Genomic DNA, 17,272 nt, shown 5'->3' with positions numbered 1-17,272 from the left:
ATTATAGATAACTAGAGGAAGAAAAACAAACGCAAATATGATTTCCATAAGTATAGTATAGATTGATAACAAAAGGATATATATAGTATTAGATTTTAAATCTGAAGTTTTAAATCCATTGATTTTGAACAGTTGCTTTTAAGTTTTTTTAAGTAACAATGGTTTAACGAAAAAAAATATTGGTTTAACGATTGATTATGGAATAAAAAAATATAACGAAAAAAGAGAATAAATTGGACATATCCGATATCTATTTTTATTTTATTATTCTTTAACGCAGAATTAAATTAAATTTGAATCTATTGTGGTGTTTTATCAGTCGGTCAACCCTAATTAACCGGATAAAACTGAAAACAATAAACCTCATCAGTTTGGTTTCATTTGAAAACTTTGATTAATTGGCTACGGCATGCCTAATATATATTTCCTGTATAACTCTGAATCTACACAAGTGCTCACTTTTTATTCCACCTTTTTTTATATGGGCCCAATGATAATTAGTGGGTCTATAATCCTCCAGTTTGGATTATAACTTATCAAAAACAGTTTGGTATATTGACTCCATTTGTACAGTGGAACCACGTTGTGAACAAATTCCATTAATTAACTAGTTCATCTTTACCATTTTAATTTGTGTCCCAACGTAGAAAAGAAACTCCTTAAATAATGTTTTGATTAATTCTATTAGAGCTAAGCCCACCATAAAAAAAACTGTTCTTTAGTTAGGATTCACTCATTACTCTGACAAAATCGTTGGAGTCATTTATATTCGTCTAGACTTATTTCAAATATGGCTTCCGATGACGGACCGTCCGTCCCGCACTGCACTGCAGTTAACAGTAACAAATTTTTTTACATATATCATATATTTATACGTTTTTATAATTGTCAAAACCGCACCGCAGTTAAATCGTTTGTCCCGCACCGCTCAAATTGCGGTTACCATTCGGAGCCTATCTAGGTTAAAGTTGTATATATATTCGTCCATATTATTGATGTAGATAGGTTTGGTTGGAATTTCTTCTATTTCTTTTACGAGCTTGGTTAGATTCATGTTATATAGATATTTCAGTTTGGTCTCTTTCGTTTTCTTTCACCTGAAACAAGGTTTGATTAAACTAATATAAACTTGGTCTGATTCACATGAGAAGACAATCTTCGAGTACCAAGCTATTATCTCGTATATCATTTCCTTATTAGTTAAACTAGTAAGGTAATTAAACTATTTTGCTTTTCTGGCCATGAAACTGTGAATTATATCATCTTCACATGTTTTTTAAAGAGACTGAATGGCATGAATGAACAGATCAGTGATAAAGTGTTATATAATACATGGCTACTGTAGAGCTGAATTGTGGATAATATACTCTGAAAAGTGAAAGCCAAAAGATATTTTTATGTCAAGTGAAACCTAGTTGATATATGTATATTACTATATTTGTATAATCAGGATGACATGTGAAAAGCTAATGTCTAGGCCATTGGAGAGGAGTCACCCTATTGGTCTAAATCAAAGATCGATTGTCTTTCAATACGAAATAGCTAACAACCGGACTTGCCTACGCCTATAGATCCAGCCTTTTGAAAATTAGTCTAGGCTTCGGTTGAGACACCCTAATTAAGTTTACCAAAAAAAAATGTTTCTGATACATGAAATTTGCAAATTGCAAGACCAGTCATGATCAAATTCGCAGTGAAAGAAGTTTTAGTTCGATAGTTAACCCATAGATCACCACGAGTGAAATGAACTTATGAATCTTGGTGTCAAGGGTTTTCCAACCATAGTATGATTTTAATCAATTACATTGGATAATTATTAACGCAATATCAAAACACTGTAGTAATATTTTTAGCTATAGTGTGGGCTCGACTCATTGACCCAAAGACGATAAGTCTTAACGCTCATCAACTTTTTCTCTTTGTCCGGATTAATGTGACAACTACTAGTAGGCTAGTTGGTCGTCCCTCTGTTTGTTAGAGCATCTCCAATGTATTACTCCAAAATGGTGCAACTTTAAAATAGAGTAATGTTTTAATCCAATGTATTACTCCATTTTTTTCTTCAAAAATAGTTAATAATTGTTAGTAATATCTTATACTTATAAAAATTTACCAATTAAACCTAACTATTTTATATTTGCAAAAATATCTTAAAATATAATTTATTTAAATTAAACATTTATTATTAAAAGATACAAGAAATCATAAAAATAGAACAAAACATAATATATAAGTTGGTTCAATAATAAGCATTAGAATATTCTCCCCACAAATGATCAATTAATACATTTTGTAATAAAAATGAGCTTATTTATCTTTGATATTTCTAAATCGAGTAAGAAAATTTTGAAATCGGACATTTAAATCACTTATTTTATGTTATTTTTATTTTATATTGTTTATGTTGTTTAATTATGTTATGCATTTTATGTCAAATTATTAAATAATGAAATTTCTTGGTTTTCATGTTATTTTATCATTTTAAAATATTATTTAAGTAAGAAATAAGAACATTAAAAATTTAAAGGACCATTTTATAAATAAAAAAGTTTAACTCCAAAATGGAGTAATGTGTAAGATTACTCCATAAATGGAGTAACCCTAGCCATTATTCTATTTTGGAATTGAAAATGGAGTGGGGTTGGAAAAGATTTTATTCCAAAATGATGTTTGGAGTAGAAAATGGAGTAGGGTTGAAGATGCTCTTAGCCATCTTAGTGGGAAATAAGAACATATAGATATCTTTTTCAAAAAAAAAAAAGGAACATATAGATACATTATTGCGTATTACTTAAGTTTTTGGGTTGAACATACTGCTTGTTTTTTTTTTCTTACGTGCTATATTTTCGTGTAAATTTATTATCATTCATACCATCATGGTAAATGCATTATAATTAATTCTCAAACTGACAAATGTTTATATGACTAAAATCTATATTTTGTATTCGATCGGACGTAGAATTGTTGAAGATCTGAAGCATATATACTGTATACAAACAAAAATTCCCAGTGTAAATAATAAAAAATGCTAAAAAGAGAAGCAAACCAACAGTACGTGTACGTTTTCAAAAATTACTATTTCTTTTGAAATACCCAAAAAAGTGGCCAAGCTTACCATTATAAAATGTTAAGGACCGACCGAAACAACAATACTCATGGTTACATTATCAACAAAGAGGCAACAAAGAAAACAAAAAAACACGACGAGTAACATCTATATAATTTAATGGAGGTGCACAAGGTGGTTGCTCCGCCGCATAAGAGCACGGCAGCAAAGCTGAAGACAAGACTGAAGGAGACTTTCTTCCCTGACGATCCTTTAAGACAGTTTAGAGGACAACCAAACCGTACCAAACTCATACGAGCCGCTCAATACATTTTCCCAATTCTCCAATGGTGTCCTGAGTACAGCTTCAGACTCCTCAAATCCGACGTCGTTTCAGGTCTCACCATCGCCAGTTTAGCTATTCCTCAGGTACATACAACTTTTTCCAGTGAGAGAATTTTAAAAATCTCGACGATGACCCATTTCATCTTCTGACTAACCAGAAGTAACACTTCAATCAAAATTCTTGATATTTTCTCCAAAATTGAAGTTTGTTTGGTCTTTTTAAAAAACAGGGGATAAGTTACGCGAAGCTAGCTAACTTGCCTCCAATCGTTGGTCTATGTAAGAATCTGAATTGAAATTGTATCGAATTATTCTTTAATATACGGAAATAGCGTTATAGTATATAAATATACGCACGTGTGTGTGTTGGTGTATGTAGACTCGAGCTTTGTACCACCGTTGGTATATGCGGTGCTGGGAAGCTCACGAGATCTAGCGGTGGGACCAGTCTCCATAGCTTCGTTGATCTTAGGATCCATGCTAAGGCAACAAGTGTCTCCCGCAGACAATCCTCTTCTCTTTTTACAGCTCGCTTTCTCTTCGACCTTCTTTGCTGGTCTCTTTCAAGCCTCTCTTGGAATCCTCAGGTTACAAATATATTTTATTTATCTATATCAAATATCTGAATAGGTATCTATTTTACCCATAACAGTTTGCTAGCTTTGCATGAACCAGTTGTATCTGCTGACTGTTTGTTCTGTTGGAAACATGTTTTCAGTGGTCAATATTTGGGCCTGAGCTAGGCTTTACCCATCAATCTAATCTATAGCGTTATACAATATGTTTGTTTGATTTGATTTAACTTATAAAAGAAATAATCTTTTGTTTCAACATGTATTTAAATATTCTGTTAATTTTTATTGTATATTTTCCATAAAAGCCATTAGCAAAATTAACTTAAAATATTCAAATTCATTAAATTTAAACTACATTAATAAAAATGATTGTCATGTTAAATGAAATAATATTTTGCTTGTGTCTGAATTTTACATTTTTATTAATATTTTGTAAATATATCTTTTCAATTCTATAACTGTTTGGGTATGTAGTATGTTACCCCCCCCCCCCCCCCAATTTCGTTTTTATAAGACGTATTGGGTGAATACCCAGATAACCACTTCACATTATCATTAACCAAAAACAATTCAACCAATAGAAGATACATTGAAGAATACAAAATAATTATAATAAAACTAAATTTTAAGTATAAATTTTAAAGAAAAAAAATCCATTAAGTGAAAACGAAGAAAAATCTCCATAGACATCTTATAAAATATAATTGGTGGAGTATTTGATATTTATATTTGAATACGCAGGCTGGGATTTATTATAGACTTTCTATCAAAAGCAACACTAATAGGGTTTATGGCGGGAGCAGCCATAATAGTATCATTGCAACAGCTAAAGGCTCTACTTGGGATAACTCATTTCACTAAGCAAATGGGCGTAGTCCCTGTTCTCTCCTCTGTTTTCCACCACACCAACGAGGTTCTCTCTTCTTTATCCTTCTTCTTCCTCTGTTTTATTCACACCTTTATATACAATCTGACATTTAGTTTACTGTTATTGTAATATATGACATTCAATGGTACTGTGCAGTGGTCATGGCAAACAATTGTGATGGGAGTTTGCTTCTTGCTGTTCTTGCTCGCGACACGTCACCTCGTATGTTTACGTCTCTCTCACTATTAGTTTCCAAATATAGTAAGTCAAAATAGTAGTAAATGATCAATATATAAGGAAATTAAATGCAGAGCATGAAGAAGCCAAAGCTGTTCTGGGTCTCAGCTGGAGCTCCGCTTCTTTCAGTTATCGTCTCTACGCTTCTCGTCTTTGTTTCCAGAGCCGACCGTCATGGAATCAGCGTCGTAAGCTTCCCTCTTTCATTATACATACCCAATCCTCTCTTTTTTTTGCAGAACTTTTGAATCTTATAATTTTGTGGACGTTCAGATTGGGAAGTTGCAAGAAGGTTTGAACCCACCGTCTTGGAACATGCTTCAGTTTCACGGAAGTCATCTCGGACTCGTTGCCAAAACAGGACTAATCACTGGAATCGTCTCACTCACTGTAAAGTTTCTTTCAACTCAGTTCTGCTTAATCTCACGTCACATGCATGGCCTTGATAGTTTACTTAATCTGCGTTTACCTTTGCATGTTAAGTATTATTATAATTTATAGCCTTTATTGAAAAAAAAAAATTATAGCCTTTATTGTTTACTTAGTTTGCATTTACGTTTGCATATGTTATATATATTAAGAATATATAATATCAACTTAAAATGATTTTAACTCGTCTTGTTTTGTACCTTTGTCTATATACTTTGATCGTACAGGAAGGAATCGCAGTGGGAAGAACATTCGCAGCACTAAAGAACTACCACGTAGACGGAAACAAAGAGATGATAGCCATAGGTCTAATGAACGTAGTAGGCTCTGCCACTTCCTGCTATGTCACAACCGGAGCTTTCTCTAGATCAGCAGTTAACAACAACGCCGGGTGTAAAACCGCTGTTTCAAACATCGTGATGTCGGTCACGGTTATGGTTACTCTCCTCTTCCTAATGCCACTTTTTGAATACACTCCCAATGTAGTCCTCGGTGCCATCATTGTGACCGCGGTCATCGGTCTCATTGACCTTCCCGCGGCTCGTCATATATGGAGGATCGACAAATTCGATTTCTTAGTGATGCTGTGCGCCTTCTTTGGTGTCATTTTTCTATCAGTCCAACAGGGTCTAGCTATTGCGGTGGGACTATCATTGTTCAAGTTATTGATGCAAGTCACGAGGCCGAAGACAGTTATTATGGGAAATATTCCGGGGACTGATGTATACCGGAATCTTCATCATTACGAAGAAGCACAAAGGATCCCAGGAGTTCTTGTCTTAAGCATTGAATCTTCTGTCAATTTTGCCAATTCGAACTACCTCACAGAAAGGTTAGTTATATAAACTATGTTTTTGTACATTTAACTGTAACGGCTATGTCCCATCCAGTTGAGCTACCATCACATGAACCACAATTCTTAATAGCTATGTCGCCTAATTGATAATATTTGAACTAACATTCTCTTCATCTGGATTGTGACAAACGTTGTAGAACATCTCGCTGGATCGAAGAATGCGAAGAAGAGGAAGCTCAGGAGAAACATTCGAATCTTCTGTTCTTGATTCTTGAAATGTCAGGTTAGTCTTAATCAAACTGATCTATTTTAATTTTTAACCCTATCATCGTATCTAAATATATATTTTTTTCAAAAAAGCTTGAGCTTCATAGCTAATTATGTTTAATTTCTACATATGTTGAAGCCGTGAGTGGGGTGGACACAAACGGAGTCTACTTCTTTAAGGAATTGAAGAAAACAACAGCGAAGAAGAACATTGAGGTAAAGTTGTTCTTCAAACAAGGTTTTCGTTACCTAACCAAGAAAATGTAATTAGTTTTTCTTTTTATCTGAACCGAATATTTGTGCAGCTTGTGTTTGTGAACCCATTAAGTGAAGTGATGGAGAAGCTACAGAGAGCTGACGAAGAAGAAGAGTTCATGAGGCCTGAGTTTCTCTTCCTGACTGTTGCTGAGGCCGTTGCGTCACTCTCTCTTAAAGGCCCATCTCTCAATAACGTTTGACTATAGTCTTTTTTGTCGGTCCAAGAAATGATTTTGGCCGATGGTCAGATTTTTCCCTTTTCCATCGTTTTATTCAGTACAGTGTAAAGTTACGTTCCTCTCTCTTTCTCCACGATTGATTTTGGTCAATAAATCTCAAGATGTATGTTTTAGTATGAGCTTTTGCTATATTTGAGTGTACTTAGCCGGTGGTGACCCTGGTGACTTTGAGGACTAATTAACCCATCAGACTAATCAACTCTCTCGTCTCCTGTTAATTTTCAAAAACAATGTGACTTTCAACTAAACAATTCCTAGAAAAAGGCTTTAACCTTATACTATGCGTCAAAGCTAGAATGTAAAGAGGATGGCCTACAAGTTAAAGCCAATTCCTTACAAGTGCATAGGTTGTCATGATTAACCGCTCGCTTATATAAAAAACGAACGAGGCAATAAAAGGTATATAATTCAATTTTGATCAGCTAAGTTTGGCAAATGAGGCCTGCACGCCATTGCTTTAGCAGTTTATATTAATAGATCACTCATGAATCACGTGTTTAAATCACCACTATAAGGCAATACCCATCATCAATAACACTTTGAAAATAGTATAAATTTAACCTTTGCTTATCCAGCTTATCCCCTTTCTATTATTCTAAGAGCATTAGTATTTAACCTTTTATCTCTTGTGTTAGTATCAATAATGTCATTTTCTGCGTGGCAATCCAACAATCAATCTCACATCATATATTTAAAAACCTTCTTTTTACTAGATTAATTATTGTTAATTAAATTGTAACTTACCATGATATACTATATGCTTACTATATGATTGTAGGTTAACACCCGATTTAAGTGCCAAATTAGAATAATTTACGCCGAATGATTTATTATACTAAAAATACGAAACCTAATTATTACATTCATGAAACATGTTATTATATTCCTCAAAAAATACAATTTATCATACACAAATTACAGCTACTACTATTTTTTATCTTTTTGTTTAAAAAACAAATTTTAAATGTTTTGTTTCTTTTTTTGAAAAATCTGCATATGAAATAACCAATTCTCATTAGTTGGTGAACCTGTAGGTTCTGTTCGATATTAATTTCAAGGTGGGTTATTAAAACAAACAACTGACATTATGTTAAATTAAAGCAAAAGATTAAATGTCCAATATACTAAACTTGATAGACACTTCGAGAAGAAGGGATTAAGGCAAATATTTATAAACAAGGTGGAATTATAATTAACGCAAATCTTAGTAATTAATGGTTACATTTGTCAACATCCCTTATATATTAATCTAGAAACATTACAACATTCTTTTGTAACCACGTATCACCATGAGAATGAAATTCAGAATTCTTAGAAAAAGAGGTTGGTCCATCTTAATTTATATTATATTTTTTTATTAAACTAACTATGTAATTGATAAATAGTGTACAAAATAATATTCTCGCACTTTCCTTAAATAAAAGTTACGGAATTGCTAATCTGATTAACGTATATATGATAATTAATGATTATGAATTAAATATTTGATAACATTTTTGTATCTTAGCTATTTTTATTTGATTTTATATTATTAAAAGATGTTAAACAATCATATTAACCATATAATTAAAAAATTAGTTTTTTTCTTATATGTTTTATTTAAAATTTTTTAAAACGACTATAAATTATTAGAAATTTTAAAATACCACTTTGAAAATTTTGTGATCGATGGCTTAATTTTTTTGTTATAACAAGATAGAAGTGATCATAAAATTGTAATAATATGGACTTTTATTTAATAAATATTAAAATTAAATAATATATATATATATATATATATATATATATATATATTCCTCTATATATTAATTGAGAAACATTACAACATTGTTTTGTAGACACGTGTTTCCATGAGAATGAAATTCAGAATTCTTAGAAAATTAGGTTGGTTCATCTTAATTTATATTATTATTTTTATTAAACTAACTATTAAATTGATAAATAGTGTACAAAAGAATATTCTCGCACTTTTCTTAAATAGAAACTACGGAATTACCTATATGATTAACGTATATATGACACTTAATGATTATGAATAATAAATATTTAATAACATTTTTTATATCTTAGCTCTTTTTGTTTAATTTTGTATTATTAAAAGATATTAAACAATCACATTAACCATATAACTAAAATTTAACATTTTTTCTTGTATTTTATATTTTGAATTTTTTAAGACGACTATAAATTATTAGAAATTTAAAATACCACTTTTAAAATTCTGTGATCAATGACTTAATTTGTTTTGTTATAACAAGATACAAATGCTCATATAATTTGATTAATATGGATTTATATATATGTATATAAACGACTTAAAGAAAGAAAATGAGCTGCATCAATTTAGTCCTCTTGTTGAAACCCTTCAAAACTATATGGAAGACTAAAGTCAAATATTTGATAACATTTTTTATATCTTAGTTTTTTTTAAAAAAAAATTATATTATTAAAAGATATTAAGCAATCACATTAACCATATAGTTAAAATTTTACATTTTTTCTTATATGTTATATTTTGAATTTTTTAAAACAACTATAAATTAATAGAAAATTTAAAATACCACTTTGAAAATTCTGTGATGAATGACTTAATTTGTTTTGTTATAACAAGATACAAATGCTCATAAAACTGTATTAATATGGATTTTTATTTAATATATATATAAACGATTTAAAGCAAGAAAATGAGCTGCATCAATTTAGTCGTCTAGTTGAAACCCTTCAAAACTATGTCGAAGACTAAAGTCAAAGTAATTCGATTTTGGAAATATGGTGATAAAATCATTATAATGATTCTCAATGATAAAGTAAAGTATTAAAAATTGTATAATCTGTTTTTGTAATAAAAAATCATTTGTAATATTGTGGTTTTTATAGGTGTATACAGGGTAATAAAATTTTAAGTACAAATGGATAAAGTTCATCATATATTCAAAATATATTTATGTCCACAATTATAACTACAAATGCTTAACCCAATATATACATGATTATATAAAGAAAACATAACTGTATACATATTAAAAAAAATACATATAAATATCTAATTTTTCAATACTATATATTTTTAATTTTTATAATATAAATTCATCATGCACAAAGTCAGGGACGGACCTACAGTAAAGTAAGGTGTGGCACATAACATGTTGCTGTCTGTAGCTAGTTTGGTTTTAATACTTGCATCAGAGCCCCACTCTTCATGAGTTCGAACCTCGACTTCTCTTGCACATACTACTAATTTGGTTTTAATACTTGCATCAGAGCCCCCCTCTTCATGAGTTCGAACCTTGACTTCTCTTTTTCAGTTTTTTTTGTTTTCTTGTAATTAGGCTAAAGATAAATAATAATCTGATAAATGTGTAGTGTTTTAACTCAAATTTCAAGGCCAAACCAGAGATAAAGCTGATGTTTACACACTAAATTTTTTTCTACATATTTTATTTTATTTTAATCACTTTTCATAAATATATATTCTTTTTTTTTGCATTGTTAAAATTTTTTATGAGTGATTTTCTTTTCTTAAGTATTAGTTTTCTAAAAAAAATTGCACTATATTTTGTTTATATTTGTATTAATTTAGTGCTCAAAAAATTAGTATTTATTAATTATAATATTGAGATTAAAATAACAGTTATACAATGTTTATAATGAAACTATATGTGTAATATAATTATATCTTAATATTACTCAAAATAAATACTTAACATATAAAAAGCTTATCTTTTTATTTAATTTAAATATTTTATTAAATAAGATGTAAAATTAATGACATTTATTTTTTTAATTTTATATACTTTATTTATTAATTTATAATTAACATTTTTTTGTAAAAAAATATATTTATGGTGCCCCATATTGATTTATTTTCTAGATCCGTCCATGCGCTTTGCACCGGTCTTATCTTAGTGTCATCATTATAACATTATATTAAGATATCATCATCAACAACGTCATCATCAGCAGCTGCAGCTGAGTTCAATTCAACATTTGCTTGACCTTTTCTTGTTCTGTTTATATCTTGGCTTACGTTTGATGTACCTTCTGGGGCTAATGCCCAGTGACATCCTATCCCACGATGAGAACTTGACGTTTGAGCCATATGATAAGCTAGATATATGGCAAAGTCACTAGCCGACGAAATTTTCAACATGCATTTACGTTTGTATGTTAAAATATTATGTTTTAGTCAACATTAAAATATAGTCAGAACTTTAAATGCATTTCTGGTAGCTTTAAATAATTTGAACGCAAAATTAAATATGTAGACATTTCATTTTAAATATAACTATACATGATGTCAAGAAGAAAAAAATACAAATATTATACGTTTAAATTAGTCAAATTATATAAGTAACACGTTTTGACTATCGTATGGGAAGAGGTTCATCTCCGAAACATTTTTCCTGTCCAATATTTTTTTCATTGGAGCTTCCCTAATTTCTTTTATCAAACATGATGATTTGATGAGTTCTAATATGCAATGTTAAGCAATTTTATTTTTTTGGTCCAAAAAGTGTATTGTTGGAATTTGATTGGAACGCTAAGTGGCTTTAGATTCGATGAATCCCACTATAGCCGAACACGAAGAAAACGAAAACATCTAAATGATTGATTTTTCATGAACAACCTGCAAGAGTCGACCACAACACTCCGTAAAAATATACACATACATTAAAAGTTCTATAAATTAATAATATCGAGACTACGCCAAATTATATTTTTTTATTATTTTATAGAAATTATTAATTTATCGATATACTAACTGAACTAAAAACTCAATTTGAGACTATAAAATTATATTATTTTATAGAAGTTTTTAGTATATATTAATTTATAGAATATTATATTATTTTATAGAGATTTTTAGTATATATTAATTTATAGAGTATTAATTGAAAGAGGTTATACTATATATCCATTCTAAAATGTCAGTAAATTTTCAAAACAAAAACATAACTCCACCTTATATATCCTAATTCAAACACAACCCATAACCATATATTGAATGAATCTTATGTGATACTATTTTATAGTTTCCTTCAAAAATGGGGCAGAAATTAGGGGAAAGTGTAAGATAAAAAAAAACTTATAAATGTAAAGAACAAGTAAAATATAAAATAGGAGCTTATAGTATAGGTCGTCATGTGTGTTGATGTATAAAGAGCTGTAAAGGGACGTCTTCTCTCGTAAAACAATAATCCTCAAAACCTCCTCCTCCCTCTTCTCTCTCTCTCTCTCTCTCTCTCAAAGCCTTCGTCATCACAGAGTACAGAGACTGACACTATTCCTTTGACTTCAGACACTCACTTCCCTTAACTAAAACAGTTCCCCACTCATCCTCCCGCGACAACAATGATCACATGGCACGACCTCTACACAGTCCTCACGGCGGTGATCCCACTCTACGTCGCCATGATCCTCGCCTACGGCTCCGTCCGCTGGTGGAAAATCTTCTCACCGGACCAATGCTCCGGAATAAACCGCTTCGTCGCCATATTCGCCGTCCCCCTCCTCTCCTTCCACTTCATCTCCACCAACAACCCTTACGCCATGAACCTCCGCTTCATCGCCGCCGACACGCTCCAGAAACTCATCATGCTCTCCCTCCTAACCCTCTGGGCCAACTTCACCCGCTCGGGCACTCTCGAGTGGAGCATCACCATCTTCTCCCTCTCCACGCTCCCCAACACCCTCGTCATGGGCATCCCTCTCTTGATCGCCATGTACGGCGACTACTCCGGCTCCCTCATGGTCCAAGTCGTCGTCCTACAGTGTATAATCTGGTACACGCTTCTCCTCTTCTTGTTCGAGTACAGAGGAGCCAAGATTCTCATCATGGAGCAGTTCCCGGAGACGGCCGCTTCGATAGTTTCTTTCAAAGTCGAATCCGACGTCGTTTCGTTGGACGGGCATGACTTTCTTGAAACGGACGCTGAGGTTGGAGACGATGGGAAGTTACACGTCACCGTGAGGAAGTCGAACGCTTCTAGGAGATCTTTTGTTGGTCCTAATATGACTCCTCGTCCGTCGAATCTCACCGGAGCTGAGATTTATAGTCTCAGCACGACGCCGAGAGGTTCTAATTTTAACCACTCGGATTTTTACTCGGTGATGGGATTTTCCGGTGGCCGGCTCTCGAACTTCGGTCCGGCGGATATGTACTCTGTTCAGTCGTCGAGGGGACCGACTCCGAGACCTTCGAATTTCGATGAGAGTTGTGGTATGGCTTCGTCTCCTAGATTCGGGTATTACCCGGATCCAACCGGGTCGTACCCGGCTCCGAATCCGGAATTTTCATCCTCTGCCGCGAGTAAAACCGGAGGGAAGTCGAATAGTCATGATGCTAAGGAGCTTCATATGTTTGTGTGGGGCTCCAACGGGTCACCCGTTTCGGATAGACCGGGTCTTCCACTATCGGGCGGAGCTGATAATGGAGCGAGTGAACAAGCTGGAGTATCCGATCAGGAAGCGAAGGAGATCCGAATGTTAGTCTCTGATCCTCCAGCAGCTGCTCCCACCAATGGAGACTTTGATGGTGAAGAAGAGTCAGGGAAGGTGAAGGAAGTGCTACACAAGCTTCGATGTAACTCCACGGCCGAGCTAAACCCTAAAGAAGCGGCGGAAACGGGTGAAACCGGGCAGGGAAAACATATGCCGCCGGCGAGTGTGATGACTCGGCTGATACTGATAATGGTGTGGAGGAAACTGATCAGGAACCCAAACACTTACTCTAGTCTCATTGGTCTTATTTGGGCTCTCGTCGCTTTCCGGTAACTAATCAAGAATCAATCAATACTTATTATTATGAGATTATTATATACGAACCTGAGTTTTAATTGGATTATGATTACTATGTAAGGTGGAATGTGGCAATGCCTAAAATCATTCAAGGATCAATCTCAATTCTCTCTGATGCTGGTCTTGGTATGGCCATGTTCAGTTTGGGTGAGTCTCATCTTCTTGCTCTGTTCTTTTCTTCTTTTCATTAGCTTAACTACGCTAATCCATAGTCACAGACGAAATCGTACGGAAAGTTCGGTATATTTTAAGATTTTTGGGGGTCCCGTTATGGGATGGACCATCCGACATGTAGGGTCAAGGATACGACATCATATTATAGAAGTGGTCGTTGTGGAAAGACATAGCTCGTGTTCTTTGATAGTTGTCGTGGTCCCCAATATTAAGTGGAAGTTGATTGGAGTTTACATTCATTTACATTTGACGTGTGATATCATAATAGAATGGAATTAAATTAGAACAAAACTTACATGATGTATTCTATCATCATTTATTGTTGTTGAGTGGAAACTGATTATTGTGAAAAATGATGAAGGGTTGTTCATGGCGTTGCAACCTAAGTTAATAGCTTGCGGAAATTCTACGGCAACTTTTGCAATGGCGGTGAGGTTCTTGACTGGACCAGCAGTAATGGCCGTTGCAGCCATGGCTATTGGATTACGCGGAGATCTATTACGCGTGGCCATAGTTCAAGTAAATATATTTGATGTTGCTAAAACAATCTTTGCTTATTTTATTATTGACAAAATCACTAATGAGATCTTGTGGTAACTATTTGTAGGCTGCATTGCCACAAGGAATCGTGCCATTCGTGTTTGCAAAAGAATACAATGTTCATCCGGCGATCTTAAGTACAGGGTAAGTATATTATTATATTGAATAAAGAGAATTTTTCATGCTTAATAAGTTAATATAAGATTAGTGACTAATATTGTTTATGTTTTATGTGGATTGAAATTGCAGGGTGATATTTGGGATGCTTATCGCACTACCGATCACACTTGTTTACTACATTCTCCTCGGGCTATAAGCTCACTAGTGGTGAAGTTTTGCTTCAGACAAAAAACAAGATCGTTCCAAGTTTAGTGGAACAAAACTAGAGAATGTAAACACAAGAGGTTTATTAAAGTTAGTGACCAAGATGTGATTTGAGGATCCAAAGCCCCTTTCTTGTCAAAACTTTCCTATGGATTATTTGAGAAGAGACAAGCGACGGGAAACAAGGGCAACGAGACAAAAGAAACCATCAAAAAGAAAAAAGAGTGATAACATATTTGATTCTTGAATTTCTCCTTTTACTGCATATGTGTTCTGAATTAGGTAGGCATTGCGCTTGTGTTGAAACGTTTCAGGTCTGTGTACGGTGTCTGTTTTGGAAAGTGTGCTTTTGTATGTTATCACTTTTTACTATTAGTCTACTCGGTTTGACAGTGACTTACAGAAAATACACCTAATTTTTTTTCTTGGAACACTAAGGAAATACACCAAACAAAGGATAACTTTAGTAGCAGACTTTTAGATGATGTTGAGAACATTGTTAGTAAACCACCTGAGAAACATTTAGTTACCATCCATATAGAGCATTGGTTTCTTAATTTGCCATAATGAGTGGGAAGAAATGGGTTAGGCGCTTTTGCACTTCAACCTTTTGGTGTCGTCACTTAGTAACTTTCTGATGTAATTACGTATATAGAGAAACAAAAAAAAAAGGTTAACAGACAGAAAAAGTCAAAAGCAAAATAAAACGAAGATGGAAACATACAAAAGGATATTAAGAAAAAGGTATAAAGCTGCTTCTTTTCCTTTTTCTTTTGTAAAGTGCTTCTTTTTCTTGGAAAAGGGTTTATGTGCTTTACTGCTTTTATTGTTTTCTTTCCCTATTTTCTGCGTATATTATCAAATAAGAATACGAAAGCGATTGAAAATTGAAAATGACCCATTTTTAGGTAATATGTTAAGATTGAATATTAATTACGTAGGCTTTGATTGATTGGTAACGTCGTGGAAGTGGAATATGGCGGAATGAGCAAATATTTTACCAATAAAAAAGTTGCGGAATAATAAAAAAATGAAAAAATGCAAGTTTGCATTTTTGCTGACATAAATATAAGAGAATTTTCACTAAGTGAAAAATTGAGTTTTAATAGATTATGGTGGAAAATTATAAATTCAACACTTTTTCATATACTAAATTCTATGTTAATACCATTTTAAATTTTAAAATAAACAGTAATAACTTTTTTATGATAAATAGTTATGTTAAAAATAAAGTTATATTATAATTTTTTATAATATTATGAAATGTCAATCTATTAGTAAATATCATATTAAAAGATAAGCTAAACATTTATAATAAGAACTAAAGTAATTTTAATTAATATTAGTTATTTTTATATTATGTAATAATTAGTTTTATTATTGATAATTATTTTTCTTATAAAAGGTGAATACTCTATAAAATATTTTGATTAATTAAACATTTAAAATATTTTCATCAATTAAACATTTATTTCATTATTTCATAAATTTTAAATTTTTTTGCAGTTTAATTAATTTTTGTCACAGCTTAGCGATTTTTTCCGCGATTCCTAAATTAAATGATGATTACCAATTGGAGCCTTAGTCTTCGACCATTACTCCTTTTGTCGTCCAATACTCCAATTACTCCTTATTTTGCAAGAAACTGATCCACACTGTATTTAAGCTTTATGACCATGAATTTTCTTTAATTCTATCGATTAATATAATTTTTTGGATAAATGGTTTTCGATTAATATGATGTGAGCAGAAAAAGTTAAATTTAATAAATTTGCATATTAATCCAAATGTTTCTAACGTCATATGCGATTCATATTTGTATTAAATATTAGTTTCCTAGTGAAATTTTTCGAGAAATAGAAACAATAATGGTAGGGAATACATATGACAGGTAATTGATAAGTTTTAATATTGGTGGGGGAATGATCGCTGGCTTCCGAAATGATGTAACCAATCTATAGACCTATTGAATTGGATGTCGAAGTAGAAGGGAACATAACGCTATCTTTTCCTTCTAGAAATTTGGAAAAGTCTTGCAACAAGTAATCAACAATCATGGATTAAACGCACCAGTCATTGAAAAAGTAACAAACTCCTTTGGTGAACATACTCAACTTTTACGCAATCTTAAGACCAACATGCCTCGCACAAAAGCTGTAATGAAATTCGTGCACCATCAATTTCAATGCGACGTGTAAGGGATTATTTCTTGTTATTATCGAAGGCCTAAGGGTATCAGACATAGTCGTTACGTAAGCGGATGGAAGCGAATTGTCTTAATGGCATATGTTGACATTAAAAAGATTGATGCACCGAATCATCTGTTTGGATTAAGTATTGTTTCATTTTTCTTTTCAACCGGTTTAAACGGGAATT

At 32.5% G+C, this 17,272-nt stretch overlaps 2 protein-coding genes across 2 annotated transcripts; both read left to right on the top strand.

The window, feature by feature from the left end:
* Positions 1-3,135: 3,135 nt before the first annotated feature.
* Positions 3,136-7,201, top strand: LOC108806241 (probable sulfate transporter 3.3). The gene is made up of 11 exons (XM_018578296.2): positions 3,136-3,475; positions 3,622-3,670; positions 3,771-3,978; positions 4,708-4,879; positions 4,991-5,056; positions 5,146-5,259; positions 5,345-5,461; positions 5,728-6,332; positions 6,494-6,579; positions 6,703-6,779; positions 6,869-7,201. Exons 1-11 carry the CDS (start codon positions 3,227-3,229, stop codon positions 7,019-7,021), a joined length of 1,896 nt encoding a protein of 631 aa, XP_018433798.1. The 5' UTR covers positions 3,136-3,226; the 3' UTR covers positions 7,022-7,201.
* Positions 7,202-12,218: 5,017 nt separating this feature from the next.
* LOC108806151 (auxin efflux carrier component 7) lies at positions 12,219-15,294 on the top strand. The gene is made up of 5 exons (XM_018578186.2): positions 12,219-13,830; positions 13,920-14,005; positions 14,394-14,551; positions 14,640-14,716; positions 14,822-15,294. Exons 1-5 carry the CDS (start codon positions 12,413-12,415, stop codon positions 14,886-14,888), a joined length of 1,806 nt encoding a protein of 601 aa, XP_018433688.1. The 5' UTR covers positions 12,219-12,412; the 3' UTR covers positions 14,889-15,294.
* The last annotated feature ends 1,978 nt before the right edge of the window (positions 15,295-17,272 follow it).

The sequence above is a fragment of the Raphanus sativus genome, chromosome 6 (genome assembly GCF_000801105.2).
Source record: "Raphanus sativus cultivar WK10039 chromosome 6, ASM80110v3, whole genome shotgun sequence".
Lineage (NCBI taxonomy): Eukaryota > Viridiplantae > Streptophyta > Magnoliopsida > Brassicales > Brassicaceae > Raphanus > Raphanus sativus.
The sequence above is the reverse complement of the archived record's forward strand: the minus strand, read 5'-3'. Positions and strand labels throughout refer to the sequence as shown.

Bases quoted from the DNA above. Each gene is read 5' to 3' on its own strand.
- LOC108806241 (XM_018578296.2), top strand. From the start codon at position 3,227: ATGGAGGTGCACAAGGTGGTTGCTCCGCCGCATAAGAGCACGGCAGCA. The intron at 3,671-3,770 runs GTAAGAATCTGA...TGGTGTATGTAG, and splicing joins GCCTCCAATCGTTGGTCTAT to ACTCGAGCTTTGTACCACCG. The intron at 6,780-6,868 runs GTAAAGTTGTTC...ATATTTGTGCAG, and splicing joins CAGCGAAGAAGAACATTGAG to CTTGTGTTTGTGAACCCATT.
- LOC108806151 (XM_018578186.2), top strand. From the start codon at position 12,413: ATGATCACATGGCACGACCTCTACACAGTCCTCACGGCGGTGATCCCA. The intron at 14,006-14,393 runs GTGAGTCTCATC...AAAATGATGAAG, and splicing joins TATGGCCATGTTCAGTTTGG to GGTTGTTCATGGCGTTGCAA. The intron at 14,552-14,639 runs GTAAATATATTT...AACTATTTGTAG, and splicing joins TACGCGTGGCCATAGTTCAA to GCTGCATTGCCACAAGGAAT.